The sequence below is a fragment of the Herpailurus yagouaroundi genome, unplaced genomic scaffold (assembly GCF_014898765.1).
Source record: "Herpailurus yagouaroundi ecotype Mexico unplaced genomic scaffold, PumYag 77, whole genome shotgun sequence".
Classification (NCBI taxonomy): Eukaryota; Metazoa; Chordata; class Mammalia; order Carnivora; family Felidae; genus Herpailurus; species Herpailurus yagouaroundi.
The window spans coordinates 97800538-97824640 of NW_024412388.1; the positions used below are offsets into that span (position 1 = coordinate 97800538).

At 44.1% G+C, this 24103-nt stretch overlaps 1 protein-coding gene and 1 long non-coding RNA gene across 4 annotated transcripts in view; one reads left to right on the top strand and one right to left on the bottom strand.

The window, feature by feature from the left end:
• MAGI3 (membrane associated guanylate kinase, WW and PDZ domain containing 3) overlaps window positions 1-21546 on the top strand; it is a 254677-nt gene extending 233131 nt beyond the window's left edge. For 2 of the 3 annotated variants that reach the window (XM_040471344.1, XM_040471345.1), the window contains 5 exons: window positions 9009-9111; window positions 9856-9982; window positions 10811-10954; window positions 16824-16962; window positions 18576-21546. In XM_040471344.1, coding sequence (XP_040327278.1) covers window positions 9009-9111; window positions 9856-9982; window positions 10811-10954; window positions 16824-16962; window positions 18576-19696 — 1634 coding nt within the window. In that variant the 3' untranslated portion in view covers window positions 19697-21546. Of the gene's footprint in view, window positions 1-9008; window positions 9112-9855; window positions 9983-10810; window positions 10955-16823; window positions 16963-17866; window positions 17958-18575 lie in introns of all 3 variants that reach the window. The other variant, XM_040471346.1, reaches the window with a different exon arrangement.
• On the bottom strand, window positions 14322-15613 carry LOC121027714 (uncharacterized). Its single transcript, XR_005788881.1, has 2 exons — window positions 15038-15613; window positions 14322-14802 (listed from the first exon to the last, which is right to left on the bottom strand). It is a non-coding gene; the product is annotated as an uncharacterized LOC121027714 (long non-coding RNA).
• Window positions 21547-24103: the final 2557 nt, after the last annotated feature.

The following is a 24103-nucleotide window of genomic DNA, read 5'->3' on the forward strand; positions in this document are numbered from 1 at the left end:
GCACTTGGATCACTTGCCCACGGTCACAACACCAGTGACAGAAGCAGTGTTTGAGTCAGTAGACCGGCCCCAGCTCTGTGCTGTCAGCCGCTGTGCCTTCCCTAACCACAGGATCCGAAATAACCCTGCCCCACCCGCCCCAGGCCCCTCACCCCTCGCCCTGCTCCCTCTGCTTCGCCACACTTTTCTCTGAGATTATTGAACCCATGGTCTATTTGTTCATTGTCCTCTCCCCCACCAGAATGTAAAGGCATAAATTCCCAAAGCTAGAGATTTTGTCATATTCAGTGCTGAGCCCCAAGGGCCTAAAACGATGTTAGGCACGTCATAAGTGCTCAATAAAAAATTTTTTGAAGGCCTTTTGTTACTTAATGTGATTTTGGTCAGATTTCTTTATCTCTGTGCCTTCGCTCTGGTATCTTTACTGCGATCTCGAGAGCCCGCTTTTTAGCCTTAAATGTGTTCTGTGACCCACAAAGAAAAGCAGGCCTCGGTGTCACAAGGAAATTACATTTTAGGCTTGTTTGGAGAATGACGTGTGTAGTACGCTTCTATCAGCACGCATGGCATGCAGCAGTGAGAGAAGCACCTAGAAGTAATGGAGCTCGCGGTACTGCAGTCACTGTTTCTCTAACCGTCTGTAAAAAGGACCAGTGACTTTTCTCTGAGGCCAACACAGAAGGCATTGGTGTGAAATACATACAAATTAAATGAAAAATAAAAACAAAAACAGGGCGCCCGGGTGGCTCAGTCGGTTGAGTGTCCGACTTTGGCTCAGGTCAAGATCTTATAGTTTGTGGGTTCAAGCCCCGCGTTGGGCTCTGTGCTGACAGCTCAGAGCCTGGAACCTGCTTCAGATTCTGTGTCTCCCTCTCTCTGCCTCTGCCCCGCTCCACTCTCTGTCTCTCTCAAAAATAAATAAACATTAAAAAAAATTTTTTTAATAAAAAATAATTTTAAAAAAACAGGCATAAAATTATTCCGTCATTATAACCTTTTCTAAATGCTGACTCTCAGTGTCTATCGGCATCTTATTGCGACTGACCCAGGAACCACACTTGACAAGCCTTGAAATAGATGACGTGGGAACAGACCGCTTCTTTCTCTTAGTTTAATTTTTTTTTGTTTTCCAAAATTACCCTTGACTGTTGATAGTGTTTCCTTAGAGAGGTTATCCACAATTGCTCAGTCATTTTTCTTAAAAATTAACTTTGACACTGGTCCAAATGCTTGGGGACGTACCCAAGATTTTCTATATAATGCTGATCAGTGTTTAGGAAAAATAGAAAGGAAAAAATAGAAAGGACACTCCTTAGCAGCGTATACTTTAAAGTCTATTTCATGTGTCAGCAAAGCCTGTTAAAGACAATCACGTTTGACAGGTAAAATCACATTTCAGTGGTTACACCTTATTTTATTGTATACTCAAGTTTTATTAAACTATGGAAGTATTCAAAATCTCTTCTTTTTCTAAGGAAAAAAAAAAGTAGAGACTGTCTGTTCTGTCCATAAAAATCCCATCCATGAAGTTTGTTAGTCTTCCAAGTTTCTCGTTGTGTTCAGTATAAGATCTATCAACTGCACTGAAGAGTCAAATGAGTATTTATAGCCCTAAAGCTGTTTTCAGAGATCACACGTTTGGATCAGCACCTACAGCTACATTACTTCCTCTCTGATACCGCTCCCCTGCTGTCCCCTGCTGTCCCCTACTGTCCATAAGCCATTCACTGTTAATAGATAAGACAGTTACCAAAAAAGACAGTTCCTTCCATTCTTTTTGTCCCCTCTTACCAGATACCATTTGATGTTTAAGCTTATTTTGCCAAGGAAATGGTTACCTAAGTTCCCAAGCCATGTGTCATGTCTGGTATGACACGCCCCGGCGTATTTGTAGCTCAAGAGTCCTGCTCTAGCCCACAGTTCCACCACCTCGGCCCCTACCGTGCTGACTTGTGCTCAAGGACGGGACATAAACGCCTTGTATCTGGCTGTCATTGCTCATTTTAAAGAAATCTTTAAGTTGTGTTATTCCTTAACATTGATTTCTACTTCTGTGTCACGTCTTGTCTGTTCCATTTTTTCTTTTAATTTTTTTTTTTAACGTTTATTTATTTTTGAGACAGGGAGAGACAGAGCATGAACTGGGGAGGGTCAGAGAGAGGGAGACACAGAATCTGAAACGGGCTCCGGGCTCTGAGCTGTCAGCACAGAGCCCGACGCGGGGCTCGAACCCACGGACCGTGAGATCATGACCTGAGCCGAAGTCAGCCGCTTAACTGACTGAGCCACCCAGGCGCCCCTGTCTGTTCCATTTTTAAGAGTGACCCAAGGGGCGCCTGGGTGGCGCAGTCGGTTAAGCGTCCGACTTCAGCCAGGTCACGATCTCGCGCTCCGTGAGTTCGAGCCCCGCGTCGGGCTCTGGGCTGATGGCTCAGAGCCTGGAGCCTGTTTCAGATTCTGTGTCTCCCTCTCTCTCTGCCCCTCCCCCGTTCATGCTCTGTCTCTCTCTGTCCCAAAAATAAGTAAACGTTGAAAAAAAAAAATTAAAAAAAAAAAAAAAAAAAGAGTGACCCAAGTTACCAAAGGCTACCGAGGACTCTGTTAGGATGGCTCTGGTAGTGTCGCCACGAATACTTGGTTTTGTTTTCCATTTAATTATCTGTTTGGTCCCATGCGTCTCCACTTTCCGTGTCATTTCTCTCCCTACTCCCACTGGCCAACCATTCCATTGTGTTGTATGTGCCTCGTTTTATTTTTAAAATACATATCTGTGTGTGTGTGTGTGTTGGCATTCATTTATTCATTTTAAAGAGAGTGTGCAAGTGGGGGAGGGGCAGAGAGAGAGAGAGAGAGAGAATATCTTAAGCAGGCTCCATACTCAGCACAGAGCCCAACGCAGGGGTTGACCCTGGAATCATGACCTGATCCAAAATCAAGCGTTGAATGCTTAACCAACTAAGCCACCCAGGTGCCCCGGCGTTTATTTTTCAGTCACATAAATAGCATCATGTTACAGATTTTATGTTGGTTTTCTTCTCCAAATTCTCAAAAAATTCTCACTTTATTAATCCAGGATCCAATCCAGATCCTGTGGCATTTAGCTGCCATATCTTTTTTCCTGAGTGACGTAGTATCTCATTATAGTTTTGATTTTTGTTTCCCTGATGCCTAACGATGTTGAGCATCTTTTCGTGTGCTCTTGGCCATTCATATATCTTTTTTGGAGAAGTGTCTCTTCAAATCTCTTCCTCAGTTTTGAATTATCTTCTTTGTTGTTGAATTAGAAGACTTCTTTATATATTCTGATATTAGATCCTTAACAGATAGATGCTTGCAAGTCTTGTCTCCCATTTTGCAGGTTGTCTTTCCACTTTCTTCATACCATCCTTTGATGCCCAGAAGTTCAATGTCGATGATGTCTAAATTATCTATGTTTGGTCTGGTTGCTTAGGCTTCTGGTATCACCGCACCGTGTGATTTTAAGATTTATCCATGTTGCTGGATGAACATAATCCATTGTTTTTAACTACCTGACCATTTTCCATAATGTATATTTACCACATACCACCTGCCCCTCCCTCACAGACAACCACTTTGTCTCCGGTCCTCATTATCACAAACTCTCTGGATATACCTGCATATACGTACCTAATACGTGCCTAATGTGACCAGGTACTGACCGACTGTCCTCCATAATTGTTGCACCTTCACCCCCACCAGCAGGCCATGGAAGCTTCCTACACCTTTATGTGTCCGTCAGTGCCTGGCGTGAGCCTGCTTTCAAACCAGCTGCAGTGTTGGAAGTGTCCTCTCATTCATGTTTAATTTGCATTTCTTTCATTACCCATTAATTTAAGCATCTCCTCAAATGCTTGTTTTGGGGCTTTTTTTTCTTGTTGTGAGTTACCTCTTCATATCTGTTACTCATTTTTCTTTTTTTTTTTTTTTAATATTTATTTATTTTGAGAGAGAGAGTGCAAGCAGGGGAGGGGCAGAGAGAGAGAAAGAGAGAGAGAGAGAGAGAGAGAGAGAGAGAGAGAGAATCCCAAGCAGGCTCCATGCCATCAGTGCAGAACCCAACGAAGGGCTCGTTCTCATGAACCATGAGATCATGACTGGAGCCGAAATCAAGGGTCGGATGCGTAACTGACTGAGCCACCCAGCTGCCCCTCCTTTACTCATTTTTCTTGTGGGATTTCAGTCTTTTTCTTATTGATATTTAGAGATTCCTTGGGATAGGTATTAGTCCAATTTAGTTTAAAAAATTTTTTTGAGAGGGTGCATGCTCAAATGAGGGAGGGACAGAGAAAGAGAGAGAGAGAGAATCCTAAGCAGTCTCCTTGCTTGGTGCAGAGCCCAATGTGGGGCTTGATCTCACTACCGTGAGATCATGACCTGAACTGAAATCAAGAGTCCGACACTTAACCAGCTGAGCCACCCAGGCATCCCAGTGCAATTTAATTTTAGAAAGTACAAAGATCTTTTCCTGTCATCTGTATGTTAACTTTACCATCGTGCCCTCCACTGTACAGAGATTCTTAATTTAGATATAATCACATTGGCCAATTTTTTCCTTATGACTTAGGCTTTTGAAGTTTCATTTAAGACATGTTCTCCTTACCCACCCCATGTCACAGAGATTTTCTCTTATATCATCGTCTGCTAGATTTATAATTTTACATTCAGTTCTTTAATGCATCTGGAGCCTCCCTTTTATTTGTAGTTTTAGGAGGGATCCAGCTTTATTTTTTTATTCTTACACTGAGTGGGCTTTTATAGCACCAGCTATCAGATAACACTTCTTTTCCTCATTGATCTATGCAGCCACCGTTCCTGTGTGTTTGCATCCCCTTCCAACATGAGTCTCCTAGCTGTTCTGTGCTATTGATTCATCTGTTCTTGGGTCAATTTACATATGTATTTCCTGACAGTAATATACATAATATGTGTTTTAATGTGTGTGTGTGTGTGTGTGCACGTATGTATATCCACACACACTTTTTAACAAACCTGTAGCTTTGTGGGAGGTCCCAATATCCTGTCTGTTAAGGCAAGCTTTTATCCACCCGCCCCCTACACACACTCCAAATGGACGAGATCTTCATGAAACTCTTCCATGTAAAATTTTAGAGCAAATTATTAAGAAACTCAACTGCGTGTTTTATTCGGATATATTGGATATATATTAACTTCGGGGGAATTTATACCTTTAACTATTAAGCTACCCCACCTAAGAGCCTAGGATGTCTCCATCATTTGTGCCCCTTACTGGAGTTTAAGGAGGTACTCTTACACAGTTCTCATTTATTCTTGCAGAGGATGAGTCACGATCCATTGTAATGTCCGTATCCATAGTTTAACTATGGGATTTTGTGTTTTTTCGTCTGATAATACACTTTCTCCTTAAATAATTACATACAGAGACTCCCGCAAAAATTTAATCCTCACTGAGGGAGTGATCTGCTTAACCCATTGCTTTACTATCTGAAGAACTTTCAGATAAAATGGAGAGAGAACATAAGCCTGTTTGGCATCATGGAATAAATATTTAACTTTGTGAAGTGGAACGGCTCTTAACACGGAAGTAAATCGGAGAAGCCATGCAACATGGGTTGAAGGACTAACACTGGAAAAAATACCAGTGATGGAAAGTTTTATTTAACCAGGAAGAGGACAAGGAAAGAACACGTGACTGAAAGAGGAAACACCAGTGTGTGGTTCCTTGTGCTGCAGTGACATCTCTCACCGAAGGGAAGGGTAGAGGAAAAGCTGAAATTGACCAGCTTATTTGTACTGTCCTGAACTTAAACACCTGTCATTCTGGCCAAGCTAGCGAAGCCAAAAAGTTATCTAAATTGGACTCCTACTAAGGTACAAGCATCTCCCAGTCATCCTGTCCATAGAAGTAATTTCTCCCATCAGCTTCCGTTCCCTTTAAAATGGTGGCCACGAATGTACAATGACAGACAAGAATTCAGCTACAGAATGGGCACTCAAGGTTAGAGGCACGTAACTTGACATTGATGTACCCTGTAAGCCAAAGTGGACGGACATCTGGGGATTTCTTGTGGGTGCAGGAATATAAACATACATGAGGTGTGATCCCTGCGCTCGAGGAGTGCATGCTCTAGCAAGAGAGGCCAGTATCGGGCTCGCTCTGAAAGGATGCGGTAAATGCTATGAAGACAGTGTGCTGAAGGGAACCACAGGTGAGATTTCACAGAGAAGGTGACACTTTGAAGAGGAGCTTCAGTGGGAAGGCAGATGTGCCCAGGTGATAAGTTTGGACAGTATCTTATGAGCAATAAATAGTTACCACAGGTTTTTAAGTAAGGCAGAGGCGGGTTTCAATTTATATGTTAGGGCTGGGATCCAGGATGTGGATTGCAGGTAGGATTGGTAGCAAGGAGGGCCAGCATAAGTAACTTGTTAAGCTAAAGAGGAAAATAAAATTCATGATAGTAATTTCTATAATTTTTTTTTAATGTCTATTCATTTTTGAGAGACAGAGAGGGACAGACTGTGAGTGGGGGAGGGACAGGGAGAGAGGGAAACACAGAATCCAAAGCAGGCTCCAGGCTCTGAGCTGGCAGCACAGAGCCCGATGCGGGGCTCGAACTCATGGACTGTGAGATCATGACCTGAGCCAAAGTCGGATGCTTAACCGACTGAGCCACCCAGGCGCCCCCATGATAGCAATTTAAAAGAGCAACCAGTGGCACCTGGGTGGCTCAGTTAGTTAAGCATCTGATTTTGGCTGAGATCATGATCTTACAGTTCATTAGTTCAAGTCCTGAATCAGGTGAGCTCAAGCCCTGCTTTGGGTGAGCACTGCTTTTCTTTTCTTTCTTTCTTCCTTCCTTCCTTCCTTCCTTCCTTCCTTCCTTCCTTCCTTCCTTCCTTCCTTCCTTCCTTCCTTCCTTCTCTCTTTCTCTGTCTCTCTCTTTCTCTCTCTCTCTTTCTCTCTCTTTCTCTCTTTCTCTCTCTCCCTCTCTCTTTCTTTTTCTCTCTCTCTCTCCCTCTGTCTCTCTCTCCCTCTCTCTCTCTCTCCCTCTCTTTCTCTCTCTCTCTTTCCTTCCTTCCTTCCTTCCTTCCTTCCTTCCTTCCTTCCTTCTTTCTTTCCTTCCTTCTTTCTCTCTCTCTCTCTCCCTCCCTTCTTCCCTCCTCCCTTCCCTTCCCTTCCCTTCCCTTCCCTTCCCTTCCCTTCCCTCTCTCAAATGAAAATAAAGTAAGAGCAACAGATTTCCATTTCTCTCTCTCTGTCTCTCTCTTTCTCTCTCAAATAAAAATAAAAGAGCAACAGATTTCCATTTCTCCCCATCTTCCCCCAAAAAAGTTCACACTCCACTCTTCCTTTCTGGAGCACTTGACTTTAAAGTGTTGAACAGGGGCGCCTGGGTGGCGCAGTCGGTTAAGCGTCCGACTTCAGCCAGGTCACGATCTCGCGGTCCGTGAGTTCGAGCCCCGCGTCAGGCTCTGGGCTGATGGCTCAGAGCCTGGATCCTGTTTCCGATTCTGTGTCTCCCTCTCTCTCTGCCCCTCCCCCGTTCATGCTCTGTCTCTCTCTGTCCCAAAAATAAATAAACGTTGAAAAAAATTTTTTTAAATAAATAAATAAAGTGTTGAACATTTTTAACAAGTAAGGTAAAATTTCAGAATGTGCACTTTAAGAAAAATATAACCTCAAATAAGATTTCATCATTTTGAGGATTATGATAATGTTAATCATAATAGAAACATGTACATAATGGGTAGATGCCAGGCACTGTCTGAAGCATGTACATTTATAAGCTTGTTGGATAACGATAACCCCATGAGGTAGCTATAATTCCTTTTATGGGTGAGGTGATTAGAAGCACAGGGAATGTGAGTAATTTCCTCAAGAACACACAGCTAGTAAATAATAAGAGGCTTAACCCCTGTCAGTCTTGCTGCAGAGTTCATGGCCTAATTCACTAAGCTATGGTCCCTCTCTCTGGTATTTTCAATATCCTATGTTTAGGGGAGCCTGGGGGGTTCAGTCGGTTAAGCATGCGACTTCGGCTCAGGTCATGATCTCACAGTCAGTGAGTTCGAGCCCCGCATCGGGCTCTGTGCTGACAGCTCAGAGCCTGGAGCCTGTTTCAGATTCTGTGTCTCCCTCTTTCTCTCTCCTCCCCCACTCATGCTCTGTCTCTCTCTTCTCAAAAATAAGTAAACATTAAAAAAATTTTTTAATAGCCTATGTTTAACATATGGACAAGATAAGCATTCAGAAGTTTCAGCTTGACGGATAGGAGTGTGACAGCCTTAAGAGTCTCCCCTACCTGTCATCTCCCGTGACCTGCCACCTGGAGGCAGGTGGTTCCCATGCTTGGTCATGAGACCTGCCTTCAAGGAACAGCAGCAGGTGTGGAGCCACTGGCGATGATACAGAAAGAAATGTTCAGTTTTGTCCCCTGTATTTGTGCTCTCAGAAAACAGAAGCCCTGAAGCCTTTGTCGACATTTGTCGACACTCGGGATGATTCTATAAGTGTGTCTTTGGTATTTGTGCCAGGCAGAGCAGTTGCTCCTCTGTGAACGATGCGGGTTAGAGGCGTGCGTGCGGTTCGCAGACTGGCTGCTGTGTCCAGCACTCCTGAGACCTGGCGTTTGCCAGGTGCGGGGCGTGCGCTCCAGAAGCCCATAGAATGGGCTGCCGGATGGCTCCTGGAGCTCCGTCTTCTCGATGCTGTTGTTGAGTATGTACACTTCCGATTTCCTTGTTGTGCGGATGACCAAAACAAGGCGGAAGAGGCAAGTGTGTGCAGTAAGAATAGGGCTCCTGTTCTCTTCACACCTAGGCAGTGATCACAGCCACAGGGAGGAAACGGTAACATCCCAGTTCCAGACAGCCGGCCGCAGTGCTGCTCGTGCCGAAGTCACTAGGGTTGGGACCCCTCTGTGATGGTCTCACTCCCGTAGAGCACTTGGCCTCCACGTCTTTATGTACAAAGGGTCATGTTTCCTGTTGCCTCATTTGAACAGAGCATCATGGCCCGCCGTCAGGAACAAACTCCGCCCGGCAAAGCCCTGCCCTGCAGCACAGACCCATGGGACAGTCACAGGCCAACCACGTACCTGGGGACAGGTGAGGCTGCTCTTCCCTCTCATTTCCCCCTTCTTCCGTGCGCCCCCCCTCCCCCCCCCCCCCCCCCCCCGGTGAGGTCAGAATGAGAACTCTCGTGTTTTCCGCCCTCAGATACCTTCCCAGGTCCCCCCGCTCCCTCGGTACCTCATCCCTCCTCCAGCCTCATCCCAGGGCTCAACACAGTCATCCCATCATGCCCGACAAGCGGGGACTGGAGAGAAAGAAGCGACAGCAGCCTCTGGCTCCGCCACGCTCGGTCCCCCTGATTTTGGCAGGGAACCCCAGACCCACACGCATTGCTGTCTTCTCAGCCTGCCCGAGTGGCACCTGTAGGCACTTCCTCACCTCTTTTGTTGAAAATATTAGCCACGAAACAAAAGCGAGGTTGTCACAAATTCAGCATCTCCGCGGGCATCGACGCTGCGGAGAGCTATTTCTCCCCGGCAGGGTCAGCTCCTCTGCCCTCTGGTTCAGCTGCTTGAGTGCAGCTTTCCTTGATAAAAACTGCACCGAGACGCCCTCAAAATAAAAACCAGACCAAACCAACGTGGGATGTGGACAGAGCTGACACGGCTGTTGACCGCCAGACGCACCTAGCGTCTCTGGCTCTCGACGCAGTCTGCCTTTCCGGCGGCCGGTCGGGAGAGTGGCAAGCTCAGCTTTGAAAAGAGACTAACCTGCCTTGGCTTTCAGAGTGTTTTCATTCTCTCCGTCCCGGGAGTGACTGGATTTCTCTGTTCGTAGAGGTGCCATAGAAGGCGAAATCGGGAAAGACGTCTCCGCCTCTTACCGACACTCATGGTCTGACCACAAGCACCTTGCCCAGCCTGACGCTGCCATGATTTCCGTCATAGGCAGCAGGCACAATCAGGTAAGCAGCTATCCCCAGGTGCAAACTGTTCTTTTCAGTGGCTAAACCGCTGACACTGGTGAGTTTTTCTTTTTAGAGAACCTAGGGAAAGCCTTTTATTGTTTTTATTTATTTTGAGAGAGAGAATGTGCATGTGAGCACATGCAGGGAAGGAGCAGAGAGAGAGAGAGAACCCCAGGCAGGCTCAGCACTGTCAGCGCAGAGCCCGACATGAGGCCCGATCTCACGAACCGTGAGATCACGACCTAGGGCAAAATCAAGAGTCGGACGCTCAACCGATTGAGCCACCCGGTGGCCCAACACTGGTGAATTTGTCTTGCAAATCAGTTCGGATACATTCATCCCCCAAATGTCTTGCTATGTGTTTGGCATTCCCTTAGCTTCCCTGAGAGAGTGTAAAGGGTAAAAAAGCTTACCCTGACGTTGGAGAAATAAGCACCCCCAGTCAGGTACTTAGAAATAGCAGGGTTTGATTTCATCAAAGTAGGGTTTGGGTTTGGGTTTTTTGTTTTTTGTTTTTTTCTTTTTTCAGGAAAATTAGTCATAATCTCCTTAAAGGAAGCATTGCTCCAAACTCTTTTCTCTGATAGTTCTGTTGCCCATTGACCAAATAGTGGGGGAAAAAACATATAATCTTCACATTAACTTGGGCTGCATTTGTAAAAAATTAGGTAGCTCTTCAACCCAAACTCCCATTCCTTTCTTATGATCTAGAAATGCACACGGACTGTATAAATGCTGTCTCCCAGCGACAAAGGTAGTCTTTCTTCAAACTGTCACTAAAGCAGTCCACAAAAACTTGTTTTCCTTACGCTCTTTCTCTCCCAGAGCCTTGGCTGTTACCCAGTGGAGCTAGAGCGAGGCCCCCGGGGATTTGGGTTCAGCCTCCGCGGGGGGAAGGAGTACAACATGGGGCTGTTCATCCTGCGTCTGGCTGAGGAGGGCCCCGCCATCAAAGACGGCAGGATCCACGTGAGTTCGCTTCCGTCCACAGCCTTTGCTTCTGGCTCCAGACTGGGAACTACTGAAAACAGTTGATCAAAGGGAGTGCGGAAACCCCCCAGAGCTAAGCAGCCAGGTTTTTCCATCACAGAACCTGAGAGCAGCCGCTCCTGGTTTGACGCTCTGACCCCTGGCGATTCCGTGTCCTCCCTCGAGAGTGCTAGGCTGTAGCTCGGTGACGCTGTCCTCGCCGTCTTGACTTTGGTCCATAAGGAAATTTACTTTTTACTGACATCATCCACATTTGAGGGCAAATGGACTCATAAATAAAATATCCTTTTCATCTTATTAAAAGTCTTGGAAAAGCCAGGATAAAACAGAATCTTCAACTTCTTTCCAGAAATAATAGGCCCAGGATTTTTTTTTTTTTTTCCTCCTAGCTACCCTACGGAGGTAGCCAGAGATCAAAAAGCATGACTCTCCGAACCTTTACTATGATCTGAAAGACTAGAATTCGCATGGGTCATGATCCATCATAGTTGCCCTCAATTCTGAAACACTAGCTTTGGACAGGGCAACTGCAGACCAGATTGTTTATGGGTCTGCACATAAGGTATTTTCCCTCTTTCTCTGAACATTACTTAAAGAGGAATCTTATAGAGGGGACGTGTGCTGGCTTTAGTTTTTTAAAAAAATAGCCCACTGGCATCCCGTTACTTTATACGTTAGATTTTACATTTAACGTACATTAAATTTTAAATTCCAGACAGCCTCCCCCTACTACTCAAGAGAACTTTGGACTTCCTCCCTCTGCCACCAGTTGGCATCTGGGAAGATAATTTTTTTTTAATCAGATGGTATATTCTAATAATGATTGCAGTTCTGAATTTTCCACATCACTGCCCCGTTCCCATGACTCATTTTGTAAACATGTGTCAAGTGTCTGCTTTACCCAAAGCTTTATGAGTGAGAACTGAATGAACTGGGAGGAGGGGTGGCCCTAAACCAAATAAGACCCCACCCCTCTTCAAATGACCAGACCTGTGCACAAGGTCAAAAGGCGGGGAGTATGAGTGGCTGTGAGTGGAGATTTCATGAGTGGAGAGTGGCATTAGAAAGTGGGTTAGGGTTTCAGTAGAGAGAACGTGGTCTTTTTTCTTCCCTCTCTCTTTTTTTTTTTTTTTTTAAATCTGGGTATACTTTAAATCTGCCGGTTTTTAAAAAAATCTCCCATTGTATTGTCACAAAAAAACCAATCAAACAAAAAACTAGGATGTAATTTTTAAAGTTTTTTTTTTAACTTTTTTTAATGTTTATTTTTGAGACAGAGAGAGACAGAGCATGAGCAGGGGAGGGGTAGAGACAGAGGGAGACACAGAATCCGAAACAGGCTCCAGGCTCTGAGCTGTCAGCACAGAGCCCGATGCGGGGCTCGAACTCGCCAACTGCGAGATCATGACTGAGCCACCCAGGAGCCCCAAAAACTAAGATATAATTTTCAAAAGTTGGTTCCAAATATAACCCTCAGATGCACTGATCTCACGAAACAAATAAAAGGCAAGCAGGCCTTAAAGCAGACAAAGTCTGTTTCTAAACCATGTCATTCTTTACAAATGAATGGGAGCTTCGGACCTTCAGGGTTAAATCAACTCTCATTTCAAAAGTAAGATCTGATGTTTGAAAGGGAGCTATTACTACCATGCCCAGGTTTGTTGCAAACTCTAAGAAATCAGCTTTTCAGAGAAGAATTCTTTCTCTGGCTGCTTAAGTTATCAAAATCTTGACTTGCTAAGGATCATGGCTGCTTTGTACTAATGACAGCTTACTCTGGTGCCACCGCCCAAATGATGAGAGTTTATCTCCAGCAAACTCACACTGCAGGGCGACCTGGGCATCCCGTTCTGCCCCATCCTCCTGCCTCCCTTCTCTCCTCCCTCTCTTTGTTAGGCCGATATCTGTACTTTGTGTCCTGTGCCTAGTGTTTATTTCAGTATCTTCAGTCCTTTTATTTTTAGAGAGAGAGAGGGCAAGCAGGAGAGCGGGGCAGAGACAGAGAGAGAGAGAAAGGGGGGTGGGGGGAGGGAGAATCTCGAGCAGGCTCCTTGCCCAGTGAAGAGCCCGACGCGGGGCTTGATCCCACGATCCTGGGATCATGACCTGAGCCGAAATCAAGAGTCAGACACTCAACCAACTGAGCCACCCAGGCACCCACCCCTCCAGTATCTTCAGCCCTGATCTGGGGCCTGAATATTCATACTAGATGCTCTGTATACATTTGTTGGAAGTGTAGAATGGATGACAAATCCTAATGAGAGAATTGTTTTTTGTTTTTTTTTTTTTTTCAAAATCAGCTCCCAAAACTTATTACTGGGTAGACAGGACATGAGATAGATGAAGTAGTTAGCAGGCGATGTAATAGCGTCATTCAGGAAAAAAAGAAAATGGGAGCCTGTGATACAGACGGAAGAACGCTGAGAGTCAGGGGCATCTGTACGTTTAGTGAGTCCTAAGCCATCCGTAAATCTGGTCGAGATCCGAGGAGGACAGAAAAAGGTGTTCCGGGTAAAGGCAATGAGATCAGCTGAGTGGGAAAGTCTCACATTCGGGAATAGTGTCAGATTTAGTTAGATCTTTACTGCAGGACAGAATCAGATTTAGAGACTGTCATCTGTCGTCTTCCAGGTAACATGTGTTTTCACTTAGTTTTAGCCCCACAAAAACCCTTTAAGGTAGGTGGCATTTTCCCCACTTATAGATGTAAAACTGAGGCTCTGGGAGACTAAGTCCCTTGCTGGCCTCACTCAGCCTGTGACGGCCGTGGTGTGGCCCAGATCTTTGGTCCTGTGAGCCCAGCCCGGGTGTTTTCACGTCAGGCCACGGCTCATGCCTGTCTGGATTAGATTGTTCCAGGGAAGTATAGAGGTTCTCAGCGCCTTCTAAGAGGATGTAAGCAATGTGCTAGAAACCTTGTGTAATTTTAATATAAACTGTAGTGGCTGTGGTTGACAGAGTAACTTTTTTGAGGAGCATAATTTTTCTGTGTCCCCTCTTCCTACTTCTTCCTTTGGTTCTCCTATTCTCCTTTGTTCCTTTCTTTGCTTTCTCTCTCCTCTCCTCTGTCCCCCATAATTTCATTTCTCAGTAACACAAACTTGAACTGTTATTTGTTCTATTTATCAAAAGATGCATTCTTCATTTTAAACAACAGAATCTTCAAAGAATATTCACGTTTCCCTCTCACAAGTGCCATTTTTTTGTCTGCGGCTTTGTATAGACCAGTCGAGGACTCTTCCCTGCTCTGAGGGCCTGTCTGCCACAAATTTGAAAGCCATGGGGTTCTAGTCTCCTTCCCGCAATGTAGTTTTAAAGTTAAACAAAAATGACACCTGGTGGCAAATCTGTTGAATAACAAGCTTTATTGCAATTTATTCGTTGTACCGAAAGAATCAGAAATATGCAGCTTAGGACACTGAAGTTAAGCCAAAGAATGTGACTGCAATTAAGGGAAACCTCAGTCATGTTTTACAAGATACGCCCAAAGCACGCTCCGAATACCGTCTACCTTAATTTCCATTTGTCTCATTAATCAGCAGGACTGATTTGTCACTTGCCGTTTGTATTTCCTCATACAAATTATTTTTCTTCAATCACTTATTATTAAGGGAAATCTGGGTATTAGCTTTTATCTCACTCATATATTCTGGATATAAGTATTTTTATTCTGTTTATTACTTTTTTCCATCTTATGTTTATTATCTTATTTTGGTTAGGTTTTTTTTTAAGTTTTTTCTCCTCTGTTAAGTCCACTTATCTTGTCATACCCTCCAATTATTCAAGAGATTCCTTTTTTTTTTTTTTTCATAAATATGCAACAAAACCTTTTTTTTTTAATTTTTTTTCAACCTTTATTTATTTTTGGGACAGAGAGAGACAGAGCATGAACGGGGGAGGGGCAGAGAGAGAGGGAGACACAGAATCAGAAACAGGCTCCAGGCTCTGAGCCATCAGCCCAGAGCCCGACGCGGGGCTCGAACTCACAGACCGCAAGATCGTGACCTGGCTGAAGTCGGACGCTTAACCGACTGCGCCACCCAGGCGCCCCTGCAACAAAACCTTTTAATCTGTTTTCTTTTTCATAGTTGACATGTTTTGTGGTGTATACAGTGGGGGACGAGCTCGGGTAGATCTTCCTCCTGATGCACTTGAGGTCCTTTTGGGGAAAACCAGGAAGTAGATAACTTGAAAAGGAACATCTGCTTGTGTTTGGTGTGTCACCAGGTTTTAGCTCATTAAATCCCCGCCCGGACCCCAGGAGGTGGGTACTAATATTGTCCCCATTTCACAGAGAGGAAAATGAGACCCTCCGCCAGCTGGAGGTGGAGCCAGGGGTGAACCACAGACATTATGACTCCAAGGCCCTGCTTCCTGGCCACTGGGCTTTGCTGTATCTGTGGCTACAGACTTTCCTACCAGCTTCTGTTAAATAATTATTGAGTCATCTTCTGTTGTTATTTCTGGATTGTTTTCGTAAGCTCTTACAAATTTTTGAGCTGTTTGGAATGTCAGTAGTTTTCCATTGTTCGCTGTTTTGATTTTTTTAATGTCTGTTTTTGAGAGAGAGACAGGGTCGGGGTAGGGGAGGGGCAGAGAGAGAGAGAGGGAGACACAGAATGCGAAGCAGGCTCCAGGCTCTGAGCTGTCAATATGGAGCCTGATGTGGGGCTGGAACTCACAAACCACGAGATCATGACCTGAACTGAAATTGGACACTTAACCGACTGAGTCACCCAGGCACCCCTCGGTTTATCTCTTTTAAAGCCAAACAAGCCTCTGCTTGTCACCTTGAAACATTTTATTTATTTTGAGAGAGAGCACGTGCACATGAGTTGGGGAGGGGCAGAGTGAGAAAATCCCAAGCAGGCTCTGAGCCATCAGGCCAGAGCCTGACACGGGGCTCGAACTCACGGACCGCGACATCGTGACCTGGCTGAAGTCGGACGCTTAACCGACTGTGCCACCCAGGCGCCCCGGGGCTCGATCTTACCAACTATGAGCTGAAATCAGGAGTCAGACACTTGACTAAGCCACCCGGGCGCTGCTGAAATGTATTTTAAAATCACTACCATCGTTATCTTTTATCAGGTCCTTTTGCAAAAGTGACACTTGACGTATCCATGTTTCCCCCTTTTCTTTTGAAATACCTAGACAGCATTTCTAGTAAATAGCAGAGGTACTGAGGCATCTCATTCTGGTCCCTGGTTTTATGTTACCTAGGGAAATTATTTTACACTGAAGTCACGAGCATACGCCCGTTACCGGTTTTAAATCAGTATTCATATGGATATATTCTCCAAGCTGAAGGTTTTATCTCCGAACATTTCATTCATCTAGTGCCTCATACATCTACAGGCTGTGCTGGCAACATGAAGGGGAGGGGGCAGTTCTCCGTGGAGGCCAGGAAGGGCTTCCACGATGAGGAGCCACCAGCCCGGGTTTTAGAAAATAAATTCCAGATTCAACTCCTCTTGGAAAGTACTCTTCCTAGTGGGTCCTTCAGACCCAGCCCTGTGGCATCATGTGGATCGAGACCTCACCTCTTCTGGCACGTCTCTTTTGGTTGAAAACTCCAGATCTCATTTGTGATTTCAAGGTGCCCGGATCCTGTTTCCTCCTCACATGCGACTTTCTCCTGTAGGATTTCTACAGAGCAAATAAAGCTGGACGCTGTCTCTTCCCACTGCGGTCATCCATCCGCCCATCAGCTTTAGCAATGACACAGCACCGTGTACAAGTTAGACGGTTTGCAAATGAGTAAGGTTGAGTGGCTGTCGAGTGGACAGAGCAGAATCGAAGGAGGATGCATAGTTTCATGTTGTTCCTGTGAATGTTCCCTCTCTAGGTTGGTGACCAGATTGTTGAAATCAATGGGGAACCTACACAAGGCATCACGCATACTCGAGCGATTGAACTCATTCAGGCTGGTGGGAATAAAGTTCTTCTACTTTTGAGGCCAGGGACTGGCCTGATACCTGACCACGGTAAGGAAAGGCTCTCACCTGGAGCTGAAAAGTTATGGAGGGGGCGACGACAGAAAAAAGAATGTCTGTTTGAAGGGGCTAGATGTTTTGCTGGCTAGTTCAAAGGTAAACACCAGAACCATCGAAAGCTACTTACACAGCAGGGTTATTAGAATATTACCAAGTAAGTGGCTTCAGGCGTGATTTGTGTTGGGATGGAATATGTTAAGCAATTTCAATAGAAAACTTGTAAGTTGCTTTTATAGAGAAACGCGCTTGTAAAAAAAAAACAAGGACGTCAGAGGCAAGTGATTTAATTTTTGTGAATGGTGTGAGAAAGTGGTCTAGTTTCAACCTTCTGCATGTTGCTGTCAAAGGCAAGTGATTTAAATGTCATGAAAAACGTCTGAAATCTCTTCAAATGCCACTTACTTCCTCATTGTAAGATCTACTCCCTTAATGGAAGAGAAGTTTCTCTCAATGAAGAGTAGAAGGACTTTAGGCTTCTCTGGTCCCTTGTGGAGAACAAGTTGCTCTGACCCTACCTGGCGTCAGGGAGATGGATGGGACTGTCTGTTCTCCTGCACTGGGCTTCAGGTTCCTTGGTTTCGTTGTAGGTTTTTGAAATACCACAGGATTTGAACATCATGTTTTAACTGAGAGCACTAGCCTAGATAGAGTACCGCACCACCAGGACTTGTCCCTTCTAGTTTCTGCACGCCCGCCCGACCCCGTAGAGCTTCTGAGGGACAAGTATAGACGTGACCTCCTGCGGTCCCCTTCCAGCCTATAATTCTCTGTTATTACCTTCCACCATCTGCTTGTAAACCATACGTTCCCAATGACATCTTTGCTAACTGCGCTGTGATTTTTTTTTTTTTTTTTTTTTTTACATAGTCCTAGGCCTTTTCTCTTCCTTCTTCAGGTTTGGCTCCTTCCGGTCTGTGCTCCTACGTGAAACCTGAGCAACATTAAGGCTTTCAGGGCTTTTCTTGGTCTTTCCTTAAAAAGACTTGGTAAATTTGCATGTCTTGTAAATCACTTCATTCTTTTTTTTTTCTTTTTAATTAAAAATGATGCTATTAAATACATCTCTTTCTATCTTCTGCACTTTTCAGTTTCCTTTTGACATTAAATTTGACAGCTTAATGCAAGAAAATTATTTGTAAATGCCCACGAACCTCATTCCGGTTACCTCGGTCGGGTGTCCTTGATTAGTGATTTTGGCATATCCATAAGCTCTATCCTTTGATGACAGCCAAATTAGTAAGCTTCTTGGACCAAGTAATTCGGTCCAATTTTATTATTTATTTCTTCTAAGTTTTTTATTGGGCTTTACTACTTAGGAAGACTTTATGTATCATATATTATGTAATTAATTATAAACTGGAAAAAGGACTACTGTTATTTTGGGTACATTTAAACAACCCACCCTTCGTGCACAAGTACAGCTGTCTATGTAATCTAACTTTATAGAGATGGTAACATACATAGATTTTATTTATGAAATATTCATACTCAGGCTATTTAAGCAGTCAGTACAATTCGAATGGCTGTCAAAGTTCAAAACTTCCTGTCCCTATTTGTTGTAATTCTAAAATTTAATAATGTTCCCCTCAAATCACTTTTTGTAGGTGATTGGGATATTAATAATAATCCTTCGTCTTCAAATGTGATTTATGATGAGCAGTCACCATTTCCCCCAGCGTCACATTCTGCTTCCGTATTTGAGGGGTCCCCCATGCCAGTAACTGAAGAATCTTTAATGAGAGCTCAGATATGTGAAAAGACAGAGGAATTAAAGGGCGGTGTGCCTGAAAAGAAAAGCACTTTAAATGAAAATCAGCCTGATAAAAAGCAGCACTCTTTTCTCCAGAAAAATGTGAATAAAAGGGATCCACCCGGCAGTCATGGGCATGGTGACAAGAAAAATCTCTTAAAAGTAGAAACTGGCGTTACACAAAGAGGTAGATCTGCTAGTCCCAGGAAGCCGGCCAGCCGACATGCAGAAGAACGTTCGGACAAGATTCCCAGTCCTCCCACCACTGACCCCAAGAGAAGACCCAGAGATCGGTCCCTCAGCCCCAGGAAAGGGGACAGTAAAAGTGGTCAGACCGGCACCAGGGCAGGTTCTGGGCAGGATCACTCTGGAAAAAGCAGGGGACGATCTTCAAGCCCAAAGAAGCAGCAAAAGACTGAAGGCAGCAAAGGCCGACCAAATACTGAAGCCAGAGGACTAGAGTCTGAGAGTCAGAGAGGAGGGGGCCGCGCTAGGGACGGTGCTGAGCAGATCTCGGACGGCAGGGAAGGATCAGGTGCTGCCAGGAAAGACACAAAGCAGAGCCAGTCTGGGAAAAACAGGACAAGGTCCCCACAGAAAAGAAGCAAGAGAACGGATGAAAAGTCTCTCCCGCCCAAAAAGACTAGCAACACTGCTAGTAGACCAGAGTCTGAGCCGGAAGAAGGAAAGAAGGCCACCGTGGGAGAGACAAGTTCTAGCAAGGAGAAAACAGGAGAAAATGTCAAAAAATTAGAAAAGCTGAAGCAGGACCCTGAAGAAAGGATGGTTTTAAACAAAATGGAAGACCCCCGAGGAAAAGAACAAGAGGCAGCCGACAAAAACAGAGAGGGTGGAGGGTTCCAACCTGAGAGCGCTTCTCCCGTTAGGAAAACACCAATCACTCCAGGGCCCTGGAAGGTGCCAAGTGCAAATAAAGCCACAGGCACTACTGGTGTGGCCGAGAAACGGCTGTGACCTTTGGTATAAAACAAAGAAAAACAAGTCGTAATTTTTCCTTTCTAAAAAGCAGCATTTTTCAAAAACAAAAGTCATTTTTTTTTTTTTCAGCAATTCTGAAACACACACATTTTACTTTGAACGTCAAGTTACCCAGGCTGCATGAAGGGCCTTCAGGACTGCTAAGAACCAACCGTCCCCCGGCTGGCTGCCCTCCCGCGCGCTCACCCGACATGCCCGGCTCGGGTGCCCCGGCCCGTCGCCGTGAGTGTCCATGCTGATGTGCACACAGTGTGGTCACAACTCACTTTATATCTGTGCCAAGTTATCTACTGTATCACATGTGTTGTATCCGTCTCACTCAGATAATTCCACAGTAACGAAAAAACTAGGTTTGGCTTGGAAGTTGATATCCTCAATAGCATGCTGCATGTTTACAGAGAGAAATATTTGAGTCCTTGCAGAAGAGGGATTGTTAGCTCGTCATTAAAGATGGCGGTTGCCTCTTCTAACAGCTACTGGTGATGGCCCAGGCCCGGTTTAAAAATGAAACTCCAAAACATCACTACTGAAAAGAAAAACAAAATGTAGTCAAATATCGACACTTTCTTCCGGATTTTAATTCGGCTGCATAAGGTATTCTGAGTAACTTTCAAGATACCACTTAACAATTGAATGTTCAAAATGAGACCGTACTTTCAGCACTGGAGAGCTCACCTGCTGTGTGACCCAGCCCTGATGCAGTCTTAGCGTCTCAGGTCACCCCTTTCCTTCGGTTATTTCCTTATGAAACCAGGAAGCAGCCTGTGGAAATAGTGCTCACGGCTGTTCAGAGAAGAGCCACCACATTTCTGTTTCTGGATATTTGGGTTGGCCCTACTACTAATTCATTAATTGTTAATACATAGTATATATGTGGAGAGTCCAAAAACCAGACAGATTGTGAGGGACTCCATCACGAAACAGCCATACAAGTTCAGGTGTTCAGAGGCAGAACCTGCGTGAGCCCTGCTCGGCAAGAGGATAGACATGGCGGTAGACAGAACGTGCTAGATCGTATTTTAATTTCTAGCTACATTAACTTATTTAAAAAGCAAGAAAGGGAGACTAAACATTTGCTTAGCTTGTACACATTTTCGGAGTTCTTTCTAAAAGTCTAGTGAAAGATGTTTGTTGGGAGGTAGAGACCGTTCTTAACTCCGTAAGACAGACCCAGGTTTTTCAGTCCCCTGAAGCAGCATTCAGTAGCGACTATAAATAAAGGAACAATCTCAGAACAAAACCATTTTATGGGGTATTTGAACACCCCTGTTCTGTCACCTGGGTTCATCTTGTTACTGTGAAACACGTTATGTCCAGGTCGTTTCCTCTTAGAGTTTGACTGTGAAAGTCTTTAATGTAACAACAGAATCTGCCCCTGTAGCTGAGACACGCTTCCCAGAGTGAGAGTTTGAAATCCCCTTTCATCCAGAACTATATTTACCCATCTATTGTAACTACTTGAATAGAGAAAAATTAGGAGGCTTGATAAATGCTAAGAATTTAGTACCACAGAAATGATTTATTTTCCCAATAGTCCACAATTAGTGATAAAGATCCTATTTTTATTGTTAACTGTGACATAACTTTGATGTCCTCTGTTGTCAGTCTGACGTGGCTCTTTCCTTCCTAAGTAACCTGTCACTGTACTGATTATATACTGACTTAGCAATGTGGCCTTGGAATGCTAAGCAAAATATGGATGTACTGGTTGTAAATGTTTATATATTGTACAGTACCTTTATATATACACTTGAGGTTCTGATTAGAGAAAGATCTGTAAATCGCTTGTTATTTTTTATATAGATATTAAAAAAAAAACCAAAAAACTGTTTATGGCCTGCATTTCTTTTACTGTCGGGTTTATTTAATATTGCTTTCTCTCTGTGGAGTGGATTCCCATCACAGTCTGAGTCTTCAAATAGATTGTGTTCCCCCCGAGTAATGAGCATTCAAAATGCTACAAATCAGGGAGACTCATAATGATGATTTTACCTGTATGGCTGCCTTTTATCCGTATGTAAACCTTGAAATGGGCTTGAGATAAATACCACTGTGCCTCGTCATTGTAAAGAAAATAGCTTTGCATAAATAATTTGCTGTCTGTCCCCCAAAATCTTTTATACCGTCAGGGAGAGAAAAAGACTGGTCTTTTTCTGTGCATTTTAGTATGACCAGCATTCAGAGAATATGGTTTTATGAAAGCAAGGAATATTCAAATTGAACTGTGTAACAATTTGACTAATCACCTCCACAAAGATGTGTTTAAGCTGAAGTTTAATCCATAGTGTGCCCCCGGAACTACAGAACACTGGTAGAAATGGGGACTTTTGTCCCCAAAACAAAATGTGATGTTTCAGTCTGGTGTGGATACATGAGAGCAACTTCTGACATCATCCTAGCATGCTCCGATTCCTAGAAACTCTCTAGGTTTTTTAAACAATAACAGATTTATTTATTTAGACAGCTCTTCACTGGTCATGTTATTAAGGTTTACCAGCAGTACAGTGATCTGTTTAAAGCATGCCGTGGTTATTACATGAACTCTGCAATCTTTGCTGTAGTTAACTGAATTCGTTTAAGAGATCCAATGACTTGGATCTGTTTTCATTGTTGCTGCGCAAGCGAGCCAGCCTTCTGTGAAGAGTGGGATTCTGACCACTCGAGAACTCTGAATCTTTCTCTCAGATACATTAAAAATATGAAAACATAGCCAAGTGCTTTAGTTTAGGCTAAACCTATAATTTTGACAGAGAATCCTTTGGGAATTTGTCTATTTTACAGTGTTTGCATTAAAGTCAGGCAGCACTATTATTAGCAAATACACAAATCAAGAGGCTTATTTTGTCCTGAATAAACAATCATTTGTTACCTTGAGTAATACCTTATCACAGTTTATAAGCTCAGGCATGCTGGAGGAAAGGTACAGAATTACTGCACATTTGTGAAATTCAAACTTCATTAGATGAGTAAACTAGTCAGTACGTGTGCACATGAGATTCAGTTGAATGAATTTACTTCTCAATAATCCCAAATCACACACCATGTTGGGAATGAGACCCATTTGGCCCACTAGGAAGGTGTAGCTCTAAAACATTTCACAAGTAAGTAATTTGGAAGGGTGTTATTTTTACCGTGCACAAGTCCACTTGCCTCTAAATACAATGAACCAAAAATACAAAGACATATAAGCTTATACTTTGTGGGGCCCTGTGGTATTTAGAATTTTTGTATCTCTCTGACAGTAAAGAAAACCATACACCAATTAGGCAAGAATTTGGTTATTCAGCTATACAAAGAGTTTAGCTTATATTAAACGTTAGCTATAACGTGCATTTAGGAAATTTCAGGTTATATCTCCATAGCAATTTTAAGAAGGATAGTTTTTCCCGATACAGATTACTAAGGGAACAGATTTTTCTCAACCTTACTATGGTTACTGCTATTCCTATTAAATGTATAAACGGCCTAATCTAGTCCTGTTTTTACATCTCGGTTTCTCGGTAACAGCCAAATACTACCAAAGTGTATTAGATCTCTCTCCTTTTTTGGGATCAAAACAAAAGCCCAAGTTTCTAGAAATTATACACAGATCGATGAATCCCTGAGGGTAGGAGAGCCATGAAGTTACAACTCTTCCACCCTAATGGAAGAAAGCTGCATGAAGGTGAAGTTATTTGAGGTCTACTCCTTCCATCTAAACATTTATATGGAGCACCTAATTATGGCAGCAGGTACTGGTTTGCATTCTGGGGACCTAGGAGTGGACAAAAAAATGAAGTCCCTGCCTTAAGAGGTTTACACTCTAGTGGGAAGGGACAAGTAGGCAAAAAATGAGAGAAGGAGAGAGGGAATGCCGTGGACTGGGAAGATCCTCCCTCCCTCCCATGGACACACCAAGGCTGCAACTACATATGGTGCAACTCACTCTGAAAATGACCCGAAGACTCACAAAATCTCTCTTCCACAGCTAGAGAGAGAAAGAAAGAACCACATCGAGAAGGGTAGGAGGGGAAGAGATGCCCCATCAGGAACCAAACCCCGGCGGGGTGACCCACAGGTGGGGGAGGGAGAGCATGGGCACAGATGTCTTCAAGGAAAGGGAGGGGTTCAAGCCCCACATCAGGCACCCCTGCCCCAGCCCTGGGAATCTGTCCTGGGAAGATGAGCCTCCCATAACTTCTGGCTTTGAAACTCTAGAAACTTTGAAAATCAGCAGGCCTTAACTAGGGGACAGCTAAAGGGCTACAGGAAACAAAGACTCTGCTCTTAAAGGGCCCTTACAATTTCATTTGCTCAGAACCAGCATAGGGGCAGCAGTTTGTAAAGTGTCTAGGTTATACTTAAAGATTTACTGCCCAATTTTAAAGCATGTGCTAGAGGAGC